The sequence below is a fragment of the Haliaeetus leucocephalus genome, unplaced genomic scaffold (assembly GCF_000737465.1).
Source record: "Haliaeetus leucocephalus isolate CR32 unplaced genomic scaffold, Haliaeetus_leucocephalus-4.0 Scaffold92, whole genome shotgun sequence".
Taxonomy (NCBI): domain Eukaryota; kingdom Metazoa; phylum Chordata; class Aves; order Accipitriformes; family Accipitridae; genus Haliaeetus; species Haliaeetus leucocephalus.
This window is the reverse complement of record NW_010972528.1, coordinates 16236469-16262918: the sequence shown is the minus strand read 5'-3', so window position 1 is coordinate 16262918 and position 26450 is coordinate 16236469. Positions and strand designations below refer to the sequence as shown.

The following is a 26450-nucleotide window of genomic DNA, read 5'->3' as shown; positions in this document are numbered from 1 at the left end:
ATGGGTGAATTTGTTTGGCAAACATAAAAGCTAGGGAAAAGTTTAGTTAACTGAAATTCTCTCTTTCATTTAGTGTGTTCACATGCCTTTGTGCTGCCTGGTTTGGGATAGGATCAAAAATGAACATGGTCTGGGTTTTACTCGTGGGATTTCTGACTTCAATAATACATGTGTATTATTGGAAACTTCATGAGAGTCCATTCTCACTAGTTTCCCAGAACATTTTCTTTCCCAAATTGGTATAAATGCGCTCTGGAAATGCTTGCAGAGACAATGTTCAGCTCAATGGGAGCTCCTGGGTGCTTAACACTCTTTAAAAAGTCAGTCATTTATTTAACAACGTGTGTATGGGTTTAGAGTCCAGACTTTTCACTTTTTGTTGGAGAATCGTGGATCCCGTCCCTGTCACTGTCTCTCAGAAGCTTGTTTAATTTACCCAGTGCTTCGGTAACAGGGGCGCATCTGTGTGAAGTGCCCTTCTGAGGGGGACAGAAACAGCATATGGAGGCAAAATACGCCTCAGCTCTGTTAGCTGCTGCTGTCCCTTTGCAGTTACCACCCAGAAAAGGGGCTGTAGGTCATAGCGGTGAGGGAATGAACTTCTTTAATTACCATGATTTACTGCCATTGGTTTGGCTGTTTGCTCATGATGCTTCCCAAGGGTAAAGATATCTTTCACCTCAGCAACACTTTCTGCAGTTCGGCTCTTTCTTTCTGCTTTGCCAGATAAGTTGCTTGTCATTTTTTTCTACCTAATTTCACATCTTAATTTGCTCATTTTGATTATATTTTCCAGAGCATTGCCATTTTGACCCCAACGTGAGAGGTGCTCAATAACCCATCTCTCAGAAAGTCAGTTAGTGATATCGGGTATCTACAATTCCAGGTCAGGCTGTACTCTACTGCTGGCTATAATTCTTGGAAGTAGTTTTGCTTATGATTGTAGTAAGGTTATAGTCTCACATATTTTTCAGACTACCAACTTAACCCATCCCAAGTGGTGAGTCTACTTCATTACACATTCTCTAAAGAAACAATAATTTATTTAAACTGCTTACCTGATGCAGGATTGCTTTGAACAGCCTTGTGCTAGTACTGGTTGAATATCCTTGCTTTGGAGGAAAGAGGAGTCCGTAAGATGAATGTTAGCAAACTTAACAGGACATTAGTCTTCCTGGGATTCCTTGGCATGTGTGAGAAAACTGTATCTTTACCCCATTTTTGAGACTTGACCCAAAGCCCATTCTAAACAGCTGGCACTTTTCCTGCTGTCTTGACAGGATTTTGTATCAGGCTGCTGGTATATGCACAGGGGACTGCCATCTCCACATGGGTTTCTCTGAGTACGCAATTGAAATGGATCTGAAATCGCTGTCACTGTTCTCCAAGCTGCTGGCCATGAACTAGATATTACAAAATACCATGTAGACACATAAATGTTATGCTGTGCTTGAGCTAATAACCCAGACTCTTAGCAGCTACATTGCTTCTAGTTTGAGCTGGCTTGCCACCAGCTGCCTTGGAGCATGTGCAGAATGAATGGAGGGCTGATCGCAAACGTGAAGATCATTTCTATACTTCATGAAGGGACTACTGTTATCCGCTTATAAAACATGAGGGAAGGGCCTCATCAGTCTGTGGTGGAATCTGAGCAGATGTACAGGAGTCATGGGGAGACCTCTCCCTTCTTCTAGCACACAGTGCAGTATGTTGGTATTTGAAAATTGCCATCTGCCCAATTTTAGGGGCCAGTCTGGGCCCAAACGCAACTTCTGGCTGTTGTCAGGTAGCTCTAAGTTGTATGAATAGCTTCATGTTCCTTGGATCTCCATTGTACCCTCTTTTCTGCTCCTAAGATGCTCATTATTCCAGTATGGGAAACGATCTGGCAGACAAACCCACAGGTGGGACATCTGAGCTAGGGGAGTCTCTCCTCCAGCAAGGGAATTCTTTGGTGGCAGAGATAGGTGTTTTTTTGTTTCCTTTGTGGTGCCAAAGTGCCAGAGACTTAGCAGAGCATCAGGGCAGAAAATAAGAGTTTGGCTTTGATTAAAATGAACTGTAGCTAAGATAATTTCATGAGTTTTCACTCCAAAGTGAATGAGAAAAGACTGCAATATGCTGTGACATGAGAAGGTCCCAACAATATTATGATGTGAATACTAGATATATAGGCATCTTTGACCTCAGATAATTTTAAATAACCAGCAACCATAGTTCTTAGGACATCTATTCTTATTATTCTTTATATTTCAAGGAAGTTCTTAATTTATATGTTAATTTAAGTAGAACTAAAAACTGTACTTTATGTCTCTGTACTTTACGTGCTGTAACTCATCTTAAGATGTGTTTGAATCAATGATTTGTGTTTTTTAGGAGCTGGAAAGTTGGGAAATAACACAACAGAAGTCTTGGATCAATGTCCACTGAAGTCTATGGAAAGCTTTATGCCGATTTCAGTTGATCTTTTGTCAAGTCTTTTAAAACTTTGCATGAATATTTGGAACTATTTTAATGGGTGTGAAATGACATTTAACTCTTCCTTTTGAGACAGTTTTCATCTTGAGTACATGCACATTCATCTAATGGTATAGATTTCATTGATTTCTTTGGCTGTTGCTTTAGCTGCTCTCAGTTAAGACATAGTGGTTTTTTAACACCTAATTTTATGTATATGCTTATAGCACTGAATAAAGCATTCTGGATATAAGTAGTATTCCTTAGACAATATATGCAAACTTTTTAGCACTTTATTTACTTGAGATACGCCTGTCTTCGTACAAATGGTAATTTAACTTTGCGTCAGTATTAAGTAGTTATGTTTAGCAGAGACATTGTACTTAATTTATTCATACGTCTTAATTCTCAGTTTCATGTCATTATGCTTCTTACCTCATTATTTGCATCTGGTTTATGAAAATCCTGTAACCTTAATATGCATATGGCCAAGCTATTGCCTTTAATTTGCGTGTAATGAAAATGCCTTGTATGCAAACAGAGAACCCACAGCCATCAGGCTCTTCTAGTTTAGAGTAAGGGTTTGTCTTATTATCTCAGAATTTAGCTTTGTTAAATTATAGGCACGAAATATAAGTTCTGAAAATCCTTCACTCACTGTCACTGCTCTGTTTTTTATGGAGGGTCTGTTCTTTGGAGATGCTGAAACCTCAAGATGAATTAGGTTTACAGACTGGTAAGCAGCCAAAGGCTTCACTCAGAGTCTAAGAACACAGGGGGAGACAAATGGGAGCAGCCTTTGTGCTGTTCCAGTAAGAGGCCAATGAGACCTGTTAGAAACAGATATGTTAGCATGTGACTCTCAAAACTATTCCATGTGAGTCTAAAATCAATGGAAGATTTACCTGGTTTTGTATAGCTAAGATGAACTTTCAGTGGTTTAAAAAATTCTCCTTATTTTTCAGTTTATCATCTAACTTCAATGAAAAAAAATCTTGAAGCCGATATTTTAATATCATTTCCCTTGTCCAAATTTCATTTTGAGATTCTTCCTCCTTTTGAAACACACCAAGAAAACAGAACAAGTGCCTTACCTTGGTGATAACACCCTAATACTGAGGAATTTCACAAAGATGTATTGGATCTGAAAATTCTTTTAGCCCAGAGCTAAGCAAACATTTCATAACAAATAACAAGTGGGAGGAATGTTGCCTTCTCATCTCTTCTCAACTTTTGTGCAAACAAACTGCAAGTTCCTCTAATTTATTGATTCAGATTTATTTGCTAACCACACAGATCAACGTATGTCTTTCTGTTTACTTTCCAATGGCATGGAATATCCCTTACAGAAGAATAGCAAATATGTGTTGTGAGGGAAGAACAAGAGAACAGCAAATTCCAAATGAGCAATCTCTTGGGTTTTCCTTCCCACCATATTCTCACAATTACTGCTATTATTAGTGATAGCCACAGTGAGAGAGAGAGGGAATAGACAGGAGTCACTGGTCTTTTTCAAGCTGTGTTGTCTAGACTTAGTAAGAATGTTAGATTTTGTCATCCTCCTTCCTCTCATGGTGTTATAATTGCAGAGAATCTGGTATAAAAATGGAGTTTTGACCTATCTGACCCTCTCCTTGTTGGGTCCCAAACCCATCAAAGTTAATGGAAAAAAGTCACTGAGTTCTGATTCAAGGAAAATCATGTGTATACTTAAAGCTATGCTGCCAATAGGAAACCTAATGCATAAATTTCCATGACAGTTTTGACAGTATTTGTTCATCTACTGAAGTATTTGAGCTGGATAAACATATTGCATCTAACTCACAATTAGATAGACGTTTCATGTATTTGTAGCAAAATTTCCCAGGAACGCTTTTTTTTTTTTAACACTTACACTGCCCAGGAGTACAGACTAGCCAAAATCTGGCCTTCAAGAAACTGGAATTCCTTGGCAGTGTAAAGTTAGAAAAGATGATTCTGTGCTAGTATCCTGCCTCTGTGCTCTGGCATTTCTCAGCTGGCATATTTTCCAGGCAACATGACCATAGCCATAGGCCACTTTGCTTTACCTAAAGGCTAAAATTCAAGAACCTCCAAGAGAAGTATCTGGCAGTTATTGCACAATTGCCCCCTTTGCAGCAATCTAGAGGACTGCATCTCTGTCAGAAGCCAGGTCAGCATTCTCAGCATTACTCTGGAATTACCAAAGAGATTATTTTAATATGGATCGTTGAAACCATCCCATACCTGGAAGAAATGGAAAATGTTTTGTGATTGAATGAGTGTCCAGACTGCTCTGTAGCACTTCCCCTTTCTTCTCGACAACTTCATAAAACTAGATGTTATCAAAAAGAAGGTATCTTTCATTCACACAACATTTTTCAATTTGGAGGATGTGTCTGATGTAAAACCCAAAGGAAAGAAGTCTTATTGGAGATTTAGGGTCATTTCTGCTGGAAAAAAAGTGACTATGTTTGTAAGGCACTCAGTCAGCTACAACCTATGTAAAGGGGCAGCAATATACATGCAGTGCAGGGCCCCAAATTCTCAATCCACCCGTATAATGTTAAATTTAGAAATTACATTTGGGGCTGAAACTTGGTGTACATCAGGGACAGTTTCTTACAGGAAAATGTAGAAACCCCTTTGTTCCATATGGTTTGAATCATTTACAAAATGAATCCTGCAGGAATAATTTCAGATGTGGAAACCTTTAAAATGTGGAAATAAAAACCAGATTCACTACATTTCTGTCTTCCAGCTGAAAAAAAAAAATCATTTAGCAGTGCCCAATTATCAGTGCACTCTAGTAGATAAAGGTTGCCTCTCAGAACCACTTTTAAATTGTGTGATGACACACATCATAAGGATTAAAATATTAGTCTTCTTCCCTACAGGAAAGTACTTTGTCATGACCGAATGTGATTTGACATTTGAAATATGCCAACTTACTGCAGTAAGCAGGGAAGTTAAATTCTTGTCAATTATTTAAAGCCTGTCTCTTATTGACAGTGGCAATTTTAACCTTCATTTAGAATGTTAAGTAGATATAGGCTGAGATACGTAATTATGAATTTGTGCTGAAGAAAGGAGAGGGGGCAAATTGTTAATCAGAATATCATCTATGTTTGTTTTCATATTATTTTTCAGGAGGCAATGAGACCCTCTGAGTTCATAATATGGAATCTTTTCTATTGTCAAAATCAAGATTACAGTATGATTTTTTGAGAGCTATTATTAGGCCCCCATGAAGGATGCTTATATTGGGGAGTACTGTGAAGCTACCTTTGATTTGGAAAGACCAAAGTGAATTTCCATGAAAAGGCCATAGTGTATGACTAGACTGTTGAGGACCTGTGTATCTCTGATAAAACTTTTCAGCTGGAATAGACTTAAAGTCAATTTTAGCATTAGCTTAGTAAACAGTTAAAGCTGTGAAGATTTCATATGTAACTTGCTATTTTCCCTTGCTTTTCATTTTCTGTTGAGTTTTCCTCATGGGAAACAGTTCTGAAAGTGCAGAAAATTCCACAAATCCTTAAGAAATACATTGCTTACATTAGGCATTCAAACTGCTCTCCTTCTGATACCCTTGGCATTCTGGTTCTAGGAGGTTAGGCTGAAGAAAAGCATCCATTTCAGAAGGGAATAGGTGATACATGTCTAATATGTGCATTGTCAAAGAATACTTTTTGAGGAAGGAGGTGGAATCATGATCTGGGAGGACTTAAGATGTCAGGCAAGATGGTTCGCAATTGACATTTTTTTGTCTGCACATACTTTTCTGAAGCATAAGAGATATGTAGTCCTCGTGGGATGTCAATTTTGGCAGGAGGGTGTTGGCACATGGTAGAGCCTCACTGATCCAAACCAAAAATCTGTATCTAGTATTATGTATATAATGTAATAGAATTACCTGATGAAACTTCTTCTTGGTTTTTGACTTGGTAAAAAGGAGTGTTTATTACAACATGTTTTACAAAACCAAGAAATGAAATAAAATCATAACTGATTAATGAGCTGCATGGAAATACTTCCTCAGTGCCACCCACATTTCCCTGGCCCTGATCCTGGAAACACTTCATCACATGTGCAGTTTTATGCACAGATACTATGTGAAAACTACAGTGTAGTTTTCCCATACTTACTTGTCTTTCAGGGATCCAAGAAGGAAAACAATCACATACTTGCTTTCACTGATCAGTGTTCTCTTGTAAGAGGGCATAAATTTAAAACTGCATTTATGATGATTAAATTGCGGGGAGTTGATTACTGAATGATAGTACTAAAATGTTCAGATGCTTCCACTTTGTGCTGCTGTACTATAATGTGCTTACATTTCTACTTAGAGTAACCTTAAGTATGGGATTCCTGTCTGGTAATACCTTGTTCTGAAAAAACCCTGAATCGTAGTTCAAATATTTTGTTTTACTAATGTTTGCATTTATCAGAAGTTGCATTTTCCAAAAGCATTTTCTTTTTATGTGAGACTGTATATCCTGTACACAAACACACATACAAATCTATATTGTGAAGAATGGATTAATATTGTATACGAGATTATTCATGGTACTGTGTGCAGGTGCTATGCTGCCAATCCCACAACATTCTTGTCTTGTGTGTTACCAAATGTGAAACATGGTCATCTCCAAAGTGAAACAATGCATACTTTAATTGGAAAGACTATCTAGATTATATGTGGAATAAATCTAATTTAGAGGAGCACATTTCAATCTGTCTAGGCTTTGAAGGGATATCACTTTAAGAGCTAGCATGTTCCAGCTGTGAACCTTGACAGTCTTTTTTCTAATTTGTGGTGCTGTTTCTTTTTTTAGTCAGGTTTGATAAGGACACGGAAGATCGAGTTCCTTATATCTCCATTACCTCAGCAGCTAGCACAGGAGCACAACTACACATCACCTGCTGGACACCATCCTCATGTATTATATAAACGAACTGCAGAAGAGAAGGTGCACCGGTACACAGTAGAGTCCAATCCCAAATACTTTTCTTTTGGTCATCACAGAATTCACACTTCCCACAAGTATCATGCTCAAGCGAATGGTTACCACCATGGAAGGTTTCAAAAGCAACATTTTTGTGGACGTCGCAAGAAATGTATGTAAGGAAACTTTCTCTCCTTGTTTGAGGTAGTGGCTCTTAGAGACTGTATGGTGATTCTGAGGTGTGGTTCACTGTCACCTTTGTGATGGAGACATAATAATTTTAAGTTATACCTTTCTAAAGTGAAATAGGTATGAGAAACTTGATTATTCCTTTAAATTGATGTCATCATCTGTTTTAATAAGCCATCAGAATCACTGTTTAGTTTTCTTATTCTCTACCTAGATTAAAAGATCCCTTGCCTGATTTTTTTTTTACATTGACATAGTTTTCAGTAAGCAATTCTGCACAGGGATGGATGCCAAGTCCCTGAACTGCTCTCTGTTACTTTAGGGATATATAACTAATTAGGCTTGAAGATGGAGAAAAAGTCTTCCAAATCATTAATTTCTGAGAGGATAGAGAATAAGTCTTTCAGAACTCACCATCTGATAATGAAATTTTCAGCAACTGAGAACTTCAAAAAGAACATCCCATGTAAATTGTTTAAATAAGATTTTGGAGCCACCTCTTAAAAAACATGTTGGAATATATTATCCTGCCAAGGTCTAGTCTGAGTCCTTCATTAGGCCCTCAAATTGCAGAATATTTTAGAGCCTGCTTGGACCCTATATCTGTACTTACAGCATTCAGTTGATTCTTTTTGAAAGCTGATCTGCTTCTTAGCTGAGGTTCTTAATGAGGGTCTCCAGGACTGCACACATTATTGAAAACATTGTCTCAGTCCAGTTATATTCTTCCAACTTCCTACCTGAGTTCTGAGAAAATGAGCAGGTTCCTTTTCCAAAAGGTGTGTAAGAAAGAGAAAACAAATAGAAGGGAAGGAATGAGAAAGTAGGTAGTGGAAAAGGTGGTTGTCTGAGACTGAGGCCTATCTGAGGCCTGAAAACTGCTTATTAAAAATTGTCTGCTTCTTCAGAAATCCTTCTCCCTAGATTTGAAAGCTAGACCTCAAATGCCAGATGCACAAGCTGATGATTCAGCCTGTAAACATTGGCGTTCTGATGCAGTTCAAAACTACCTCATTGCATACTCCCTTTCCCTCCTGTCTGGTTTTCCTGCTGCCTGCTTCAGAGCAGAGGGTAATGGTGCTAAGTTAGCGCATATGCTCTACAGTGTTTTATTTTATTTGCATTGTCCACTGTGGTCTTGTGCCTTACTTACTGTACCCCCTGTGACTGTTTGTCCAAATTCAGAATTATTCATGTCCTTGAGCTTTTACATGGTGCTTATCCCTATAATAAATGAGTGCATTTTGAACACTGTATTTTCATAACCTCCTGGGATGTGAGAAGATATTATCATTATTCTTGTCTTACAAATGGGACTCACAGACACAGGAGAGGTCAAAAATAACCATTGCTTCTGGGTACCAAATCGATAAACTGAGTTTTTGTTTAAAAGATTTATCTTATTAAAAGACTGTAATTGTATATGTGTATCTATATATTCAATAATTTCAGTTACAGCTATGAGTTCTTAGCTGCATATTCAAGCTGGGTTTATGTTAAATGAAGAACATGCAATTAGCATCCAACTGTGATGAGTTTAATGTAAGTGATTTACCCATCATTGCTCTAGGAACTTGGTGTCAGACACACTGTTAGGATCTGATTAAGCAAGATTGCATTTAATTACTTTAACCATGAAACTCTTTCTTTTCACATCCTGCGGTCTTTCACTTCATGCAGTACATACCTGTAACCTTCTGAGAGAGTGTAAGGAGGAGTTCTGAAAAATAACAACCTATTTCCATACCCAGCCTTGGTTAATCTATAAAACAAGTTGATCTCATGTTCAGTGAATGAATGCAGTCCTACAAATAAAATCACATGTGATTGTTTGAGTAGGGGCAAATATAGGATGTAGAAGAAAACATATCACTCCAGTAAAGGCAACATACCTTCTATGAGTATTTGGGACTTTTTACTTCTTCTTCGTTTCTTTATTTTTCCTTTTTCTTTTTCTTTCATGTTAGCTTTTATGTTGTTTTCCTGGTCTTGTTCTGAGATCTGGAGTCACATCAGTTTGAAATTTTCAGCAAAATCCAATCTGGTCACCTAGAATAGAAAATTTCAGCTTGAATGAACAAAGGCATTCAGAATGCAGTCATACGGAAGGCAGTCCTCTGCCATTAACACTGCCTAGTCAAGGTTAATTCATCCTAACCTAAGAATTAATCTGAACTTGCTGAACAGTAAGAGGGAAGAGCACACTGCCACTTTTAGTGTCGTAGAAGTAGCTTGTCCCACTCGGCATCTTTTAAAATTTCATATACTGGCAATTTTTAAGCACTAGAGAAACCAGTTATTCATCTTTCAAACTCTTCTTCACAATCTAAATGTTTTTAGATCTTGAGCATTAACTGGACAGTAGTTAGCAAATCATGCTTGAAACATTGCTGCTGCTTAGGTTTTATTAATAGCAGTGAAGTTAATTCAAGAGCAAAACTCCACTGCTCATGGATTTAGGAGTCAAATGCCTTGAAGCTGTATTGCCTTCAAAATAGTACATGGAAACTGATGTGCCTTGAACTGAAAAACTTCACTCTTGGTTGAGGCATGTCTTCATGTCTTGACGTGCTTCCAGAACAGGAAAGTTCCTTGAGCTTGTAAAGGACAATTGTTTATGAGTGATACATTTTAAAATCTTATTAGCATAGTCACTTGCAACGTTAAATATAGTTCAGAGTGACTTAGTTCTTGAAAGCAGACCACTGTTGTGCATTCTATGGTATTCTTGATTTCCCAGCTTGGCATGGAAGGAAGTAGCATCTGTTTTGGCTCTGTTGTTGGAATAACTTTTTGATGTGGCACAGGCAGGATTTTTTTAATTACCTGAGGCTCCCTCACTTGTGTCGTGCTACATCCTGTGTCAAAAAAAAACCTATTGTTATCCAAAGAGTATGTTAAAGTGGCTTTCGACTTAATTCTTGATGCAAAGGCAGTGTAGGTTTATACAAAAGAAGCTATGAATAACAGGAGCATTATAGGGTGTAGGACATAGATTTCTTTTCCCATTTTCCATCTCTCTGAAGAAATGGAGTAGAGACCATTCTCTAACCATGCCATTGACCATGCTACACAAGTGCAGAGGGGAAAAGTGCACCCTGGCATTGGGCTGTGGGCTGGCTGCGCATATCCTGTTGTCTAGGCCTCCTTGCTGTTGCCTGACATTTCCCTATACTAAATAAATATTTTCCCAGCAGGAATAATCTCAGTGGCAAATTTGCATAGAAGGCTAATGTCAATCACAATAGCAGGCTGGCAGGGATTTTACTTGTGGTGTGTGTCTGCTTTCTGTACTGACGGTGGACATCTGTTGTGGAAAAGATTTTTTTACCAACTGCTATGTAAGTAGCACATGCCAAACACCTCAGCAAGTTATCAAAAGGACAGGAAAAATGTAGAAATTCTGTTAAAAATTCTCTGTGTATTTTTTGCCACAGATGCTACCATTTTATTAGATTAATTCCCTGTTTTAAACTGCTTATTGCATGCGAATGTGGTTCTCCCATTTTCTTCTCTCCCTGTAGCCATCCTTCCCTCAGGAATGAATCAGGTCTTTTTTGATAAATATACAAGAACTTAGCCATAAGTATTAAATCACATGCTATAAAAATAATCTAAGGCTCTAAACCTGTGATAGTTCTTCCAATGAAACTGTTCATGGGTGATCTGAACCTTTTCCAAAACTGAGTTTTATTTCCTTTTAGATGCACCTAAGCCACCCACAGAAGAGACCTACATTCGCTCAGATGAATATGGGACTTCTGCAAGGTTCAAAAGATCATCTGCTAAAATTCAGAAAAATGGAAGTCTAAATGTTGAAACCCTTGTTGTGGCAGATAAAAGAATGTTGGAGAAACATGGCAAGGAAAATGTAACAACGTACATCTTAACAGTTATGAATATGGTAAGGTGTGGTGTAACTAAAGTATGTTTTCCTTGTGGAATATTGTTATGTCAGAGTAGGATATTTCATTAGACAAGAAGTGACACCAAAAAGAGCAGGGGCACCTTACACAAGCCTTTCTTCAAGCCTCATCTAATGTATTATTTACATCAAAATGCTCTTTAAAAATACACACCTTGATAATCACAGCTCTGGCAACAGTACTGTAGGGTAAAAAAAAAAGGGGGGGGGAAATATTTTAGATGTTAAATTTTAAAATACTTTTTGTGTAGTACAAAAAAGGCAGATACTCTGAAATTGAAACTTTCGTTTCATTTAGTATCCTGAATCTTGGTCTGTTTTTTCTGATGTCTCTCCTTGAAACAAAAATTTATTTAGGAAAGCACAAATTTATTTTGAGAAAAATAATTAACTAGAAATATGTTTTCCTTTGTGGCTTTGCTCTTTAGTTTAGTACTATAAAACTTGAACTTTGAACTCGATTACACTTGATCCAGGAGACCAAGGACAGAACAAAGCCCACTGAAAACAATAGAAGGTTTTCAAGTTTTTTGAATAAGTGTAGTGGTTTGGGGCATAATTCTTCTGGGTTAAGCTCTTTTGGATTAATCCTATAAGGTATATAACTCCATTAATTTGTACTGAAAATTGATGCCCAATGCAATAACTCAATACATATGTTTAGTCTATTAAAAAAAATATTATACATGTAGGTGATATTTCCTCTTCAATAATTGTTGCAGGTCTCTAGTCTATTTAAAGATGGAACAATTGGAAGTGATATAAACATTATTGTTGTGAGCCTTCTTCTTTTGGAACATGAGCCTGTAAGTTGTGTCAGAATTTTTGTGTGGTATACTTCTTTTGCTACTGTTCACAGGGAGCATTGGGTGTTCCCATGTTATGTACATGAACTTTCATTACAGGATATCAGACATAAAGCATGAGAAGAAGACTAAAACCACAAAAACTTCCAAAATCACACTTTCTGCATTTCACTGCTTTTCAGTTTTTGATACTAAACCCTTCATTTCATATAAATGTTCTTTAGAAACATTGACATGCTTCCAGTAAGGTAAAACTTAACAATTTCCAGCATTTTCTTGAAGAGAAATGGCTGGAATGAGAAATCTACTTAAGAAGTATTTAAATAAATAAAAAGGTTTTGAACTGGGCTTTCCAGGATGTGATGATCGGAAGCGGGAAGGAGTCAAAAGTCCCAAATAGAAGATAGCATTTAACAAAAGCTGGGAGTGGAGCCAATTCTTTTGGCAAGGGTGCTGAGACAAAAGAAGACAAAACCTCTTTTGATGAAAAGAAATTTGTGATGGGTTGATCTACTTGGATAATAGTTTTCCTCCACAGAAATCTCCAAACATTTTAATCACAAGATTGAAAATGGTTTAGTGTCCAGCTTTATCAGGAATCAAATACATTTGTACACTGTAATTCCAACCACTGGCTTTGAAAATATCTCTGTGTCTGGGGAGAGGTGCAGTTTTATTTTACAGTTCTAATAGATTCACTCGTCAGCTGCATCAGGCATCACAGACAGTCAACGTGGGAATACATAAGTTTATGTAGAACAAATATGAAAAAGTAATTCCCTTTTCCCTAACCAACTCTTATTCTTTCAATCACCTTTCTCAAGTACTGATGGAAGCACCTTATTTCTCTGTCTCTGAAATATCTACAGGGTGGATTACTGATTAACCACCATGCGGACCAGTCACTGAACAGCTTTTGTCAATGGCAATCTGCTCTGGTTGGGAAGAATGGAAAGCGCCATGACCATGCCATCTTGCTTACGGGTTTTGATATCTGCTCTTGGAAAAATGAGCCCTGTGATACTTTAGGTATGATATGAAAACACATTCTGATAAACTTGTGGGTGTCAACAGCAGCATCTTGATTCAGAGAGACTGACATATTTTAAAATAAAGAAGCCCATTTTTGCACATGATTTTAGCCTTCTTGAAGAGGAAAGAGCAGTATTATTTTTACATTCTTGTCTTTGAGGTACCTAAAAGAAAAAGAGTATTACTGGTATCATTGCCCCAGAAAAAGTGGCAAAATAAGCTATCTGAAGACATCCTTTTGGATTGTCAGCTCTTCAAGGAGTATTTTTGATTTTAAGAGTATTTCTGAGCCACTCTGATTTTTTTTTTCTTCTTGTGACTACTTGCCCTTTTTGAATGGGATTCCTCCCTGATTTGGGACCAGTAAAGGCATGAGGAGGGGAAAGAATAATCTTTACAAGTAAAGTGTATTTTGGGAGGTTAGGTTTGATTTATACTATTTATACAGGAATCCCTTTATTGTCAAATAAAAGCCTCCTATAATTCCTCCATGATAAACCTGATGAAGTAGACAATCATCTTCATGCACCACAACAGACTGGGTTATTAGGACCAGTGCGGATGATATATGTATTTGGAATTCTGTAGAGGAACAAGCTATTCTACTGCTTCCTTCCTTCAGGATTTGCACCTATCAGTGGCATGTGCAGCAAATACCGTAGTTGCACCATTAATGAAGATACAGGCCTTGGACTGGCTTTTACAATTGCTCATGAATCAGGACACAAGTAAGTTTCATGAGTCTTACATGCTCCTTCTATGAACAAACATGTAAGTGAATGGAAACATAGCACCAGTTAATATAAATCAGTTAAATATGGATCATTGATAGAGAGCTATATAATGATTAGAATATATACAGCATCCACCAAATGCATTGGCCTCATTAAATATCATCTCTTCAACAATCATAAAAATAATCACTGTGGGATTTTGGTCGATTTTGCTGCCATAGGTGAAAGGACCTTATTCTGATACAGGTGCCTCACAGCTGTTTCTAATTTGATGGGAAGCTATAGGCAATTTTAGGCCAAAGAGAGTCAAGACTCTTCATTCAGAGGTGTGTCCTTTAGCATGAAATAGTGAATCAGCTGCCCAGGGTGCTTTCCTTTTATTTTTATTTTTTGACATTTTATGTATTCCAGGTAATAACCAGATCAAACAGTAAAAGCTGACAACAATAATCTACAAGCTTCCCACACTGCTACCATGTTCTGGTAGATAAATTGATTCTAGTACCAGTGTAGTTGCTCCAAAAAGAGAAAGGACACTGCAGCTTACAGTATGGAGAAGTGATCTCTCCGAGTCTCTTAGAGGTCCCTTTCCAAGAAGACACGGTGATTCATAGGATCTGGGAGCCATTCATTCCATTCAACCTGTCCTTTGTTCTCTCTACCTATTTAATGTGTGATTTAGTTAAAACCAACCTTTGTGGTGGTTTCTGCCTTTCTGTATCTATATCCATTGGATTTCCATTTGATTTCTATGGTAATAAGACTGTAATTTTCCTAAGAACCTGCTGTCTCTCGAACAAAATCAGTAATAATCTTCCATGGAGCTTCAGATATTCTCTGAATTGTTGAATTAAATCTAAAGATGATTAGGTTTTGCTCTCCTGTTTTTTTTTTTTCCCAAATAATTTTGAATTACTTTTTCACAACTTTTTGCATGGTTTTGGTTTTCAGTTTTAACATAGCTCAAGCTGGAGTCTGTCTAACCACTGGCAGTATAGAAGCATAGTTTCTCTATGTGGTACAAACCTGAAATCAAGGGTCAGAAAAAACATGGGCATAGGATCTTTATTTTGTGCAGCAACGTTACTGCACAGAGTATCTTTGAAAAGCAGTGGTACTGTATCTGCTGTTTGGTCAAGGCATGAATCCTTCCGATTCTGCATGACTGAATCAGGACTATTTTGTTTTCATTGTACAAATATGCTCTACAGTATATACTATGACCTAATGTCTACATGAGTGACCCTTTCACAGGTTTCTGTACATCTGAAGGGAAGCAAGGAATTAAAGAATAATCCAGCTACCAGTGAAGCCTGTGGGAATTGTGCCAACACTTTCAATGGGACCAAACATGTAAAATATATATTGTTTGATCATCCTCTCACACTAATGCAATTTCATTGACCTCAGTACATTTTTAAGGCCCTTCGATCAATATTAGGAGAGAATCAGGCCCATAGCTTATTTTTCAAGAATTATCCCCTTTTGCCTCTTGATGGCCTTCCTTCCTGTTTATTTTCTAATTTGCTTTGAGAGATTATGTTTGGAAATTTTTTAATGTTGGGTTTTTTTCATCTTTTTCACCACTGCCTTTGATTCTGATATTATTCAGCCTTTCTTTGGTATACTTCCATACTCCTGTCTAATAAAATGCATGTTATCTCCTGGAAAAAATCTGTGCCAGATACAAAATGTCTTCATCATTTGTTCATGTTCATGTTCCTAAAACTACCTAGTATGTGATGTAAGAAAACAGAATTTGGTCTCTGTGGTACAGAGATTCCTGGAAGAAAAAATATCTGTGACAGCCTTGGAGGTGCTGAGGTCCACTGTGAATATATTAACCTAAGGATTTCATAGTAGGAGAATATTGTATACTGTATACATCACGCTCTGTGATCCACCGAGTAGCTTCAGTTGTTATACATTTTTATGGTTTTCTTTAAGTAGTTTGTGTTTTTACCTCAAAGCTTAACAGTTCCTTCAGGAATTCAGAGCCCATTGTGTCAGTGGGTATATAAACTGGATTCTTTGGCTGCAATGCATGTAAAAAAAGTTAGTATTTTGTAAAGGATTCTAAAATACTAGCTCAGTTGGGACTTTTTTTGTCCATTTATAGAAGGAGCCATATATTTTAGCAAGTTTGGAGCCTCAGCTGGTGGCAACACATGCAGTAACTCTGATGAGCCTGCAATGATTTATAACGGTAGAGGATCGAGTCCAGTAAATTAGATATTCCCTGCACATGCACAGATTACATTCATAAATTTGCCAATGTACTACAATGTTGAAGTAACAGATTATGAAATTTCTATTCAAAACACATTGATATTCACAGATGTCCCATACAAGGAGTAAATATAAAACAGTGAAAAGGAAAAACCTGAAAATTATCTTTATCATATCCATAAACTCCACATAATTTATCATTTTTTAATGTGGTTTTTATTATGACTTATTATTCTTTATATTATCCTAACACCTCTCCCAGTGAAAGCAGGGCCTCTTGGTGCTGCAGACTGAGCAAAGCACCTGGTAAGAGGCAGTATTCCCACTAAAGAGGCTGCAGTCTAGACAAAGTAAGTGACAGTGTATAACAAAGGCAAGGAAAAGAAAGTGATTTGCCTGACATAATATAGCAAGTCAGTGGCCAAAATTACAAAAAGAATCATATTTTTATATTTATACCTTGTATTCTATTCATTCAGTCCCACTTCTTTTGCTACAGATTGACTGCGGCTATGTAGTTCTTCCCTCCTATTAGGAGAACAGTTATGTTATATTCTTACAGCAGTGTAACACTGATATTTCCACGGATTCTGATCTCCATGACATTCATGTTAACAGGCATTATCACTAAAGCAAAGAAAGGCTCAGACTGCGTGCATGTTTTAAGCTGATAGATTTACAGGCAAGTACAAGTGTGACTGAACATAAGATCCACTACTTCCATCCATGTCACCACAAAACATTTCTCCTTCAGGAAAGAGAAATGGTTAAACTGTAAAAATTCTGACACAGTCTGCAACTCTGGTACTTTTGTGCCAGTGTCTTGTCATTAGGTCACATTGCAGAGCTCCTGTGCATTACCAGTATGGGTCTTTCTTGAAACTTGACTATCTTTTTCTCACCAGACAAGTGTATGATAACAATAAAATTTGAATGCTATTAATTGGAGTTTGTTTCATACTAATAGTCATTTGTATGGTGCATGTTTTCATCCCTTTGGAATGAAAGGGATGAGTTCCACATTCCCTGTGGCGTTCAAGCATAGAGCTGTTACCCAGAAACTGTTTCTTCTGCCCCAAATTTTGTTTTGCTTCTGATTAATCTAGATTTTCACTTTAACGCTTGGTTCTCTTTTCAGCTTTGGCATGATTCATGATGGAGAAGGAAATCCTTGTAGAAAAGCTGAGGGTAATATTATGTCTCCCACACTCACAGGAAACAATGGAGTGTTTTCTTGGTCTGTATGCAGCAGGCAGTATCTCAACAAATTTCTCAGGTAGGTCAGATGTAAATCTGGGCCAGTGCCAGGGAATGTATCTTTAGTAACTGGGCTTGAATTCTTGAACAGACATAAAAATTACTTCAGTGTGAAATTCACCTCTTTTAAAATGTGCTTAAACCAATGTACTATCTGAGCCCCCACACATGAACTTAAGAAGCATATAGATGGTATGGCATACAAGTGTTTTTGTCCTGCCTTGTTTCAAAAGAATGAATTTCAGCCTCCATGAATATCCTGCAGTAATGACTGGCATATCATTCTTTCCCAGGCATTCCTGTCAGCAGCTAAGTTTATTAGAGAATTAGCAGGAAGTGAACACAAAAGAGGGCAGACACAGTGGTACCAAAGTCATTACAAAATGTAAATTAACATTAGTGGCCTTTCTCACTGGAGTTTCTCTCCTGATCTAGCTCATGTCATGAATAAGGACATTTTTCATATACTGTTTCTAGGGGGGGAAAAGAAGGAAAAAGAAAAAGATGCCAATTATTTCTCCAGCATGTTGGCATTATTCAGTGATGCTTTTAGAGGAACTGTTTTCTGGTCTATGTTTAATGTCATCAGAATCGCAGTCCTTTCGTGTACAAATTCCCTTTTATTTTTTTTGTCATACATGGGTAGACTATACATGATTACTAAAAAATGTGTAGGCAGTCTAAGACCCAGATCCAATACAGGCATTTTAGATGTTAATTCCTTAGAGTGAGAATCAAGCAGCTAGATAGTTCTGTGGATCTGATCCTTGAATTCCAAGTTAGTATCTTAAGAGTATCTTGGAAGATAAATCCAGCACAGAGTGACCTTCTGTATACATGGGTTCTCAAGCATATATAAAGGAGAAAAAGTAGACCATAGGGTACCTTCAGTCTTAAGCTGGACACAGACAATCCAAAGCACACAAGCTGCAACAGCCTCCTGTTTGTCAATCCATACAAAGCGAATGCTGAAATGAGACAGTATCCCTGTTGTTTCCTGATTTTGGGAATCCATTTAAGGGAAAGAAGCAGACTAGATCACCTTGCTCTTGGTTACACAGGAATAAAAGGAGAAAAAGAATCTGACATCTTTCTTTCTTGTTGTCACAACAGTCCCAAAGCCTGGAAATTCCTGCTTGCTTAAAACTTTGCAGGTCAGGCTACCAACAAGATGTCAAGATCTTTTGGCTCCTGCAAGCAGATACTCTCTTTTCAGTCCATACCTTTAAAGATGGTTAAAGGTACTGTATACCATAATATGTGTTTTGCTGGTCTGTAGCAGATTAAAATATTTTGATATAAAGATCATAGTCATGATTAATATACATTCTCATTATAGTACAGCTCAAGCTGCCTGCCTGATTGATGAACCTAAGCAAACAGGACAGTATAAATACCCTGACAAACTGCCAGGGCAGATCTATGATGCTGATACCCAGTGCAAATGGCAATTTGGAATGAAAGCAAAACTGTGCAACCTCAGCTTTGTAAAGGTACCTATTGATATACTTTTAAAAAGTTAAAATTACATTAGAGAACTGCAGTACACTAAATGAGTACAAATAATACAGTTTTCTTCAGAGGCCTGGGCTATTTCTCTACCTTATCTTGCTTGGCAATTTGCTTTGAAGGTACTGGCCTCTTTTGAGGAATATCACAACCCCAGGGGAGTTTCAGAAGGAAGTGTGTTCTTTCCAGGAGTCATAAGGAGTGCAGTTGAATATATAAGACCCATGAGCCCTTGCCTATTATGCTAAGGGAAATTAGCAGGCAGTAGAGTTTTGATCAAAACTTGCATGGGGTGTGGCATGTGGGATAAAGGACTAAGTTTCTTGTGTTTTGTTTTACTCTTATGCATTGACAGCAAAGTCTGGAAAAGATCTGTAGGGTTATTTTAGAACAATAAAAACGTAATTTATAGTCTTGAGTTTGTGATGAAGGATTAATTTAGATTAACCCATTATTTTAGTGACTGCTACACTCCTTGCTGATCTCTTCAGAGAAGACATTTTATTAAATAATCTGGAGTGCTCTTTCTGAACAGAAGTATTTTCATTTCTTTGAGTCCTGTTAGTATCCTGGAGTATTTTGATTTATTTTATACTAACCACATTTATCACGTGATGGCAGCTGTGTTTCTTCTACAGCTAAGAAACAAAGAAGAGAGAGTGAACAGCACTGTGAAGAGACTGTGTTCCCAGATACCTCCTGTGCTTTAGAAAATCTAGTTTCTTCACAGTATTATAGTCCCTGCAGACGTGATGAAATTTTAGCCTTGAACTTTTTAACACTGTTTTTATTCTATTATAATCTCACACTCAAAAAAGTTTTAAAAAATATATAGTGAAATGGTGCATAAACAAGAAGGCAATATACAGGCTATGGCTGTCCTATGAATCTTAAACCTTGGCTTTTCTAAATTCAGAAAAGGTTTTATTTATATGGCTTTTAAGGTAGCAAAGGCATGTATCATTTGTTAGTCTTTCTAAACACCAGGAAATAATGGGAATTATGAGTACTACAGCGAGTACTTTTTTCTTTTCAGGATATATGCAAATCTCTCTGGTGTCACAAAGTGGGTCATAGGTGCGAGACAAAGTTCATGCCAGCAGCAGAAGGAACAGCTTGTGGTATAAGTATGGTAAGTTGTTTTATAAATAGGACATCGTCACTCTAACTTGTTTTTAGACTGTATTGGGTCAAATACCAGCTCTTGTCAAAACCAGTTTTATCCGGATCCCTCTAGGTTTGCTATCATAGACTTCCAGATTGCTCTATAAACAACTGCATTGCAATACATAGTCAGGACTGGTACTCACAGTGGCACCTATCTGATGGTAGGGAGTGATGCATCTCCCATCGAGGTATGGAATAAGATACATCTGGTAAATCTAAGTCAGTACGAAAATCCATTAATTATAACAGAAGTTAGATCAAGGCTTCCAATTCCACTCTGATACAAAGACTCCTTAAGCCATAATGTTTACTCTACAGACTAAGGCCATCATGCATGTTATCATCAGTGATCACTACTAAAAGAGCATGGTTATTTGTTTTAGTTGAACCTTCTAATTTATGCTCATCTATACTTACCCCAAACATTTTCTTTTGCTGTAATGTTTCTTCCAGTAGAATATTGTTTTGATTTTTCCAGTTACTGACAAATCATCTGTTTTGCTTTTTCTCTTTGTTCACTATTTCATAATTGAATGATAAAGGGCAGAAATTTTAGCAGAATTTTAGCAGACTATTTTTAAATTACATGGGAAGTTTTGAGGTTCTGATAGCACAAGACCGTAAATTAACATGGATTTTTCTGGAGAAGAGTAAACCAAGATGACACTGTCCAAGAGAAGAGTTTTGAAAACTTGTACCTCAGAGATCTTCAACTCAGAACTTGGACAAATTTTAGGACAGTACTTATCTATACCATTGTATGGATCAATGTCCTATTTCAGAGTCCTTGTCTACTGTGAACAATCTCATTGAGTTCGGTGGCTGACCTCACGTTTATTATGGTTAAGCACCGGAGCTTTTAAATGTGGATTTTTTTCTTTTTTGCATCTATTAGGTACCACTAACTGATGGGATATTTTTTGGCATTCTTTTGGCAGTGGTGTCGAAGAGGACAGTGTGTCAAATACGGTGATCATGGACCCAAGCCTGTAAATGGCCAATGGTCTGCCTGGTCTGAGTGGTCAGAGTGTACTCGCACTTGTGGAGGTGGGGTCACATATCAAGAAAGACACTGCAATAATCCAAAGTAAGAAATAGATATGAAAAGGTATTATTTTTATACTATTTATGTTATTAGAACAACAACAAAACAATAAAAGTCCATTTCTGTAGGGAAATAGTACATGTGAAAATGTTTCTAAGACCTTTCTTTCATGTCCAATATGACCAATCAGTAGCTGAAAGACAGAAATATGTCCTCATACTAGAAAGTAGTGGCTGTCTGAAGACTGCTAGAGTACTAGAAAATCTACAGCCCAACTTTCTCAATTTATTTTGTGACACTACCTTTTATCAAATACCTGCAAAAGTAATGAAACGCCATACAGACATATTCACACATAATTATTTAAAAGCAAGGGAAAAAGGTCTTAAAAGCTATTAAGACTTCTGATGAGATCATATTATCCAGGATAATAAACCAAAAATGTTTAAAGTCAATTTCAAAATGGTTGTAGACAGATGTCTTTGTATGTCTGTCATGTTCTTTGCATTCTTTTATGTTTCACAGGTCAGAATGAAGTTGCTGAACCCTAGAATTGTACGCTAGCTCATGAAATATTTCTGGTATTTTCCTCTAGTGAATGTCTCATCACTGTAAATACTACTATTCCTTACAATACTATTTCAAAGTAAAGGTCAAGTGTTATCCGACCAGCATCTTTCCCAAGTACTCAATTCATTTCAACTTACAAGAAAAAGAGGATTTCACTGTTTTATTTCATACACAGCTTCAACAGGCATAGACACATGTATTCTTCATTGCACACAATAAAAACAGCATTTAAACTGCAGTAATAAAAAACAGAGAAAATATGACACAGTTTATATGAGGCTGTAAAGAAGCCTCACACCTACTATACAGTCCTGCAGTAATAATATCCATGCTTCATATACTATGTTATAGGAAAATGTGAGTTAGTTAAAATAGTCTTTATTACCCTCACTCAGTCAAGCCAATTTTTGCAGATCCATAGCAAAGCATTTTCTCAACCTCTTCTGTTGTTTCTCAGTGTATTTTGATAAATAAAATTACTTGGATAGTTTCCTTTATTAAACTATTTAGCAAGAGAATGCAGGGTCTCAATTACACATCATACATATGTTTTGGTCTTCCTAGTTTGGTCTCCGTTTTGCCTGCTAAATTTGTATGTATGCACATTGTTCTTTGCATTTATTCATAAGCCTTCCCTTCCTCTCCCTATGTGATAGAATAATGTCCAGTAGTTGAAATGTTTCAGTTTGGTGCACTATTAGAACTGATAATGATTTCCAATGGTCTTCAAACAGAAGCTTTTTAACATGAAGGGTGTCTCTTACTGTAGCATTATGTATTTAAAACTTGCATTCAGAGTGATCTGTTCTAATTAAAGTAAGACTTGATGTAACCAAGTAAGACTTGATACCAGAAATGGATCATGTTTATACTAAATTTAATCTTATTATATTAGTGATAATTCAGTTAGTACAATGAGTATACTATAAATCTCTCTCAGAGTTAGAGTGATGAAATGACAGGACTATAAATAACCCATCTGCACAACAGTGCACGAATATCCAGGTAGCTGTATTTCCCATCACAGCACTTTTGTATAAATGTGGAATCATTAGAAAAATTATACTATCCATTTTCAATGTTACACCACATGGAACGATTTATAACCTAGTCACTGTTCATTGTTCACCTCTATAACTACACATAAACAAAGAATAATGATTCCTTTCTTTTTGAACTTCTGAAATAGATTTCAGATGTTTATATATTTCAGTACATATATGTATATTATTTCATATGTAATATATTTATTTCACTTTTCCTAATCCAGATTTGTGTAGGAGCTAATGTTTATTTTGTTCAAAAGCTTGATAGATTATTTTGGATAGCAAAATTTTGAGAATCACAAAGAATAAAATGTATTTCTGTAAAAGATTAGGACAAGCAGTGTGGATCTCTGAAGAACTGACTGGACTCTAAAATGAGGTTTTTAAATAAGTAGCCCATTTTTCAAAGTAACTGACTTCTTATGAACATTGAGGGAGATTTCTAAGTTTCCAGTGATTTTAAAGGTGACACGCCTTATTAGAAGCTTAAAGACAGGTGAAGAACACAAATTCAGGCTGCTGCGTATGAAATCTCGTTACCTGTGTTTGTATATGAAATTCTCCTCTTGCAAATGATATCCAACCAATTCAATTCCCTTTCTCTTGACAATTTTAAGACAGACCTTGTGACCATACCCCAACAGCTCTGGGTATGGCTTCTGAATTACCACTGAAGTTATGTACGATTCATACTAACAAACACCTATGGAGGTCATCTGTAGAACACAGAACTATGGAGATTTGCTAAAATCATTACAGTTCTGTAAATTGTCACAGTGTAATTTCATGGATCTGTTTTTCATACATCACAACATTTTACAATTGAGGTACTTTTCCAAGATAGAAATAGATTACATAATTTAATAGTTTAGCTGGGAAAGAACCTGAAGAGTGCCCGAGAGATTTAAATTAATACCTAAATCATATCTGTGGGACTGAATCCTACCCACTTCACAATAATGCATTGTTCAGTAAGAGTAGAATGGAGTTTTAGGCATGTATGCAATCAAAAGACTAAATCAAAATTGCTTGAACACGTCTTTTTAATATTTTGTGTACAATATCTGTAACAGTGATTACAGACAATGCAGATTTAAACTGATGCAAAGTAATGATGCCATTTAAAATACCAATTAAAAATGAAGATTGTGAAAGACCTTGTAGACCTTTCAAATTCATGCAGAATAAAATAGTCTTTGTGATACTATCATATGTTCATAATATGAGCAGAAATGTTCTGTCTTGAATTTAAATTATTACAAAACATGAAAAGATAGGTGTCCAGAATTTCAGAGTCTAATTCCCTTTGTAATGCATAAAATACTCTCCTTGATCAGATTAATTCCAGGATTTCTCACTCTCTGTGTTGCACTGCAGTTAGTATCCATTTTACTTTCATTGTTCATGAAGTCTATTCTTAAAAGGGTACTGCAGAATTGATTTCAGCTACTCTTGTAGCATTTTAATATTTAAGTCTTACATGAAGTGGAGTATTTATATCTTTGCACTTATACTCCTTTTACAAATCATTCTTTGGAGATTGTTTTTTTACTGGCCTTTCTCACCAAATTTCTCCCTTTTCCAATTATGCTCAGCAAGGCTTCAGCTCTAACAGCATCTATTCATGTGGGTATCTTTACCTATGCATGCCAACGCTGGGGAGGTACATGAATGGATGAAGTTTAGGTGATACGTGTATTAGGAGCACTGTATCACTACAGAAATATTGGAATACCCTCTGTGCAAAGCATTCCATCCTAAGCGCAGTTATACTACTAGAGCTTCTGTAGACAGTCAACCCAAAATCTACTGGTGGTATAAATGTCACCAATAAAAGCATGATTTTGTCAGTGTAGATAATAGTCTTCTCAGAAATGTCTTAGTAGATCTACATCTAGTTTCCTGTAAATTACTTAACTCTTACTGACATCTTGTTGGTAAAAAGTGAAGGTGGGGAAGTTTCCACAATTCTCTGGCCAACAGTTTCAGTCATGGGAGTGTACTGTAATATTAAAATGCTGTAACAGAGCTGGGAAACAGAATGCCTCTTTCAGTGCTCCCTTAGTTTGGTGGAATTTTATACCATCCTCAAATGCAAGACTGTGGCTAGAAATCACGATCTAGCCATAAATAATTCTATTATAGTGCTTGTTTGGTGGCATTTACTTGGAAGGAGGTTGCTTCTTTTCCTTACACTAAAGCAGATTTGTTGTCTGGGGCTGAAGGAGGTCAAAAATCATACATGTGCTGAAGCAGTAAAGGAAAGTCTGTAGAGAATTGAGTAAGGACCCAACGGTTTGGCTGCCTTAAAGCTCTCACCAATTGCACAAAGTCAGCATAAATACTCCCTGACTTCACTGATGTTACATACGCTCCCCACCCTTCACAGACTGAATTGCCACCAACTAGGGCAGAAAATCTGATTCTTATTAAGACCTTCGCTGTTATACCCAATGTCAGTGTAGCTAGTAGGTGACCTTAAGAAAAGTCAGTACAAGTTAGGGTTTTTTCCAAAACACATTTTGCTGATGCTTTAACCCAGTTTTAAATAGAGTAGCAGGTGCGTTTCCACCTCTTCCTTTGAAAGGCTGTTTCGTAGCCCAGAATTCTGGAAAAGGCAGATATTGTGTACATTCAAAGCTGATTCAAAACATAAAACCAAGCCCCAGCTTGGGTAGAGGGTTAGACATATGAAGGCTAAAATTTATAATAAAGCAAACAGAAAAAGCACCTGGATTTTCTCATCCATGTTGCACAAAGCTGCCTCCACATTACTCCAGTCAGATGCATGTCAAGAGAAGTTGAATGGGATACTTGATAGGGGGAATAGTTATAACATAGTGTTTAGAGATTTAAACAAACAATACGTTGCAACTGTATCTTTTATACTATTATTATTAATTATTGATAGTTAATATATTATTATTATTCCATATCTTTCATATTATTCTGATTTTTTTCCTTAATGTGTGTGTAACACGGGGAAGCCATCCACTGAAAGATCATAGCTTGTCTTCCAAGTATGTATGTTCCCTAATTTTTAAAAATTGTTACACAAACGTGTGTAAGTGCAGCATTGTTACATTTCTTTTCACTTGATGCAAGAAATTGTATAATACAACAAACAGTTCTTAGAATTTGGTGTTTTGAACATTTGGCCCAGTACTTGCAGATGTATATCTGAGCATTGTGAAACTGCAAAAATAACATCAGTGAATTCCTATGTAGATCCATAAGGAATACAGAAGTTGAGTGAATACATTTCTCAGCAGTTTATGAGGCCTCTCAGTCACTTTAAAAAGAGCAAGTCTTACATTTGACATTGTTATACAGTCATATGCATAGACCAAATAGTTAAAAAGCTATTATTCTGATAACATAACATACTTGCAAACTAATAGAGCATGCTCTTTTCATTCTGGCCAAAATTAAGGGAAATGCCCAGGTAAGGTCTGCTGAAGTGGAGTTGACATGGAGTTACCCACGAATTCCAACATTTTCCTAAAGCAGAACAAATATGCACAGTCCCCGTTTCCTT

At 36.8% G+C, this 26450-nt stretch overlaps 1 protein-coding gene across 1 annotated transcript in view; it reads left to right on the top strand.

Annotated features, from left to right (window-relative positions):
- ADAMTS18 (ADAM metallopeptidase with thrombospondin type 1 motif, 18) overlaps window positions 1-26450 on the top strand; it is a 78149-nt gene that overhangs the window by 21111 nt on the left and 30588 nt on the right. The window contains exons 3-11 of the mRNA XM_010585160.1: window positions 7293-7575; window positions 11297-11496; window positions 12240-12323; window positions 13193-13352; window positions 13978-14083; window positions 17457-17594; window positions 18915-19068; window positions 20121-20216; window positions 21190-21338. Of these exons, the coding sequence (XP_010583462.1) occupies window positions 7293-7575; window positions 11297-11496; window positions 12240-12323; window positions 13193-13352; window positions 13978-14083; window positions 17457-17594; window positions 18915-19068; window positions 20121-20216; window positions 21190-21338 (1370 nt within the window). The remainder of the gene's footprint in view (window positions 1-7292; window positions 7576-11296; window positions 11497-12239; window positions 12324-13192; window positions 13353-13977; window positions 14084-17456; window positions 17595-18914; window positions 19069-20120; window positions 20217-21189; window positions 21339-26450) is intronic.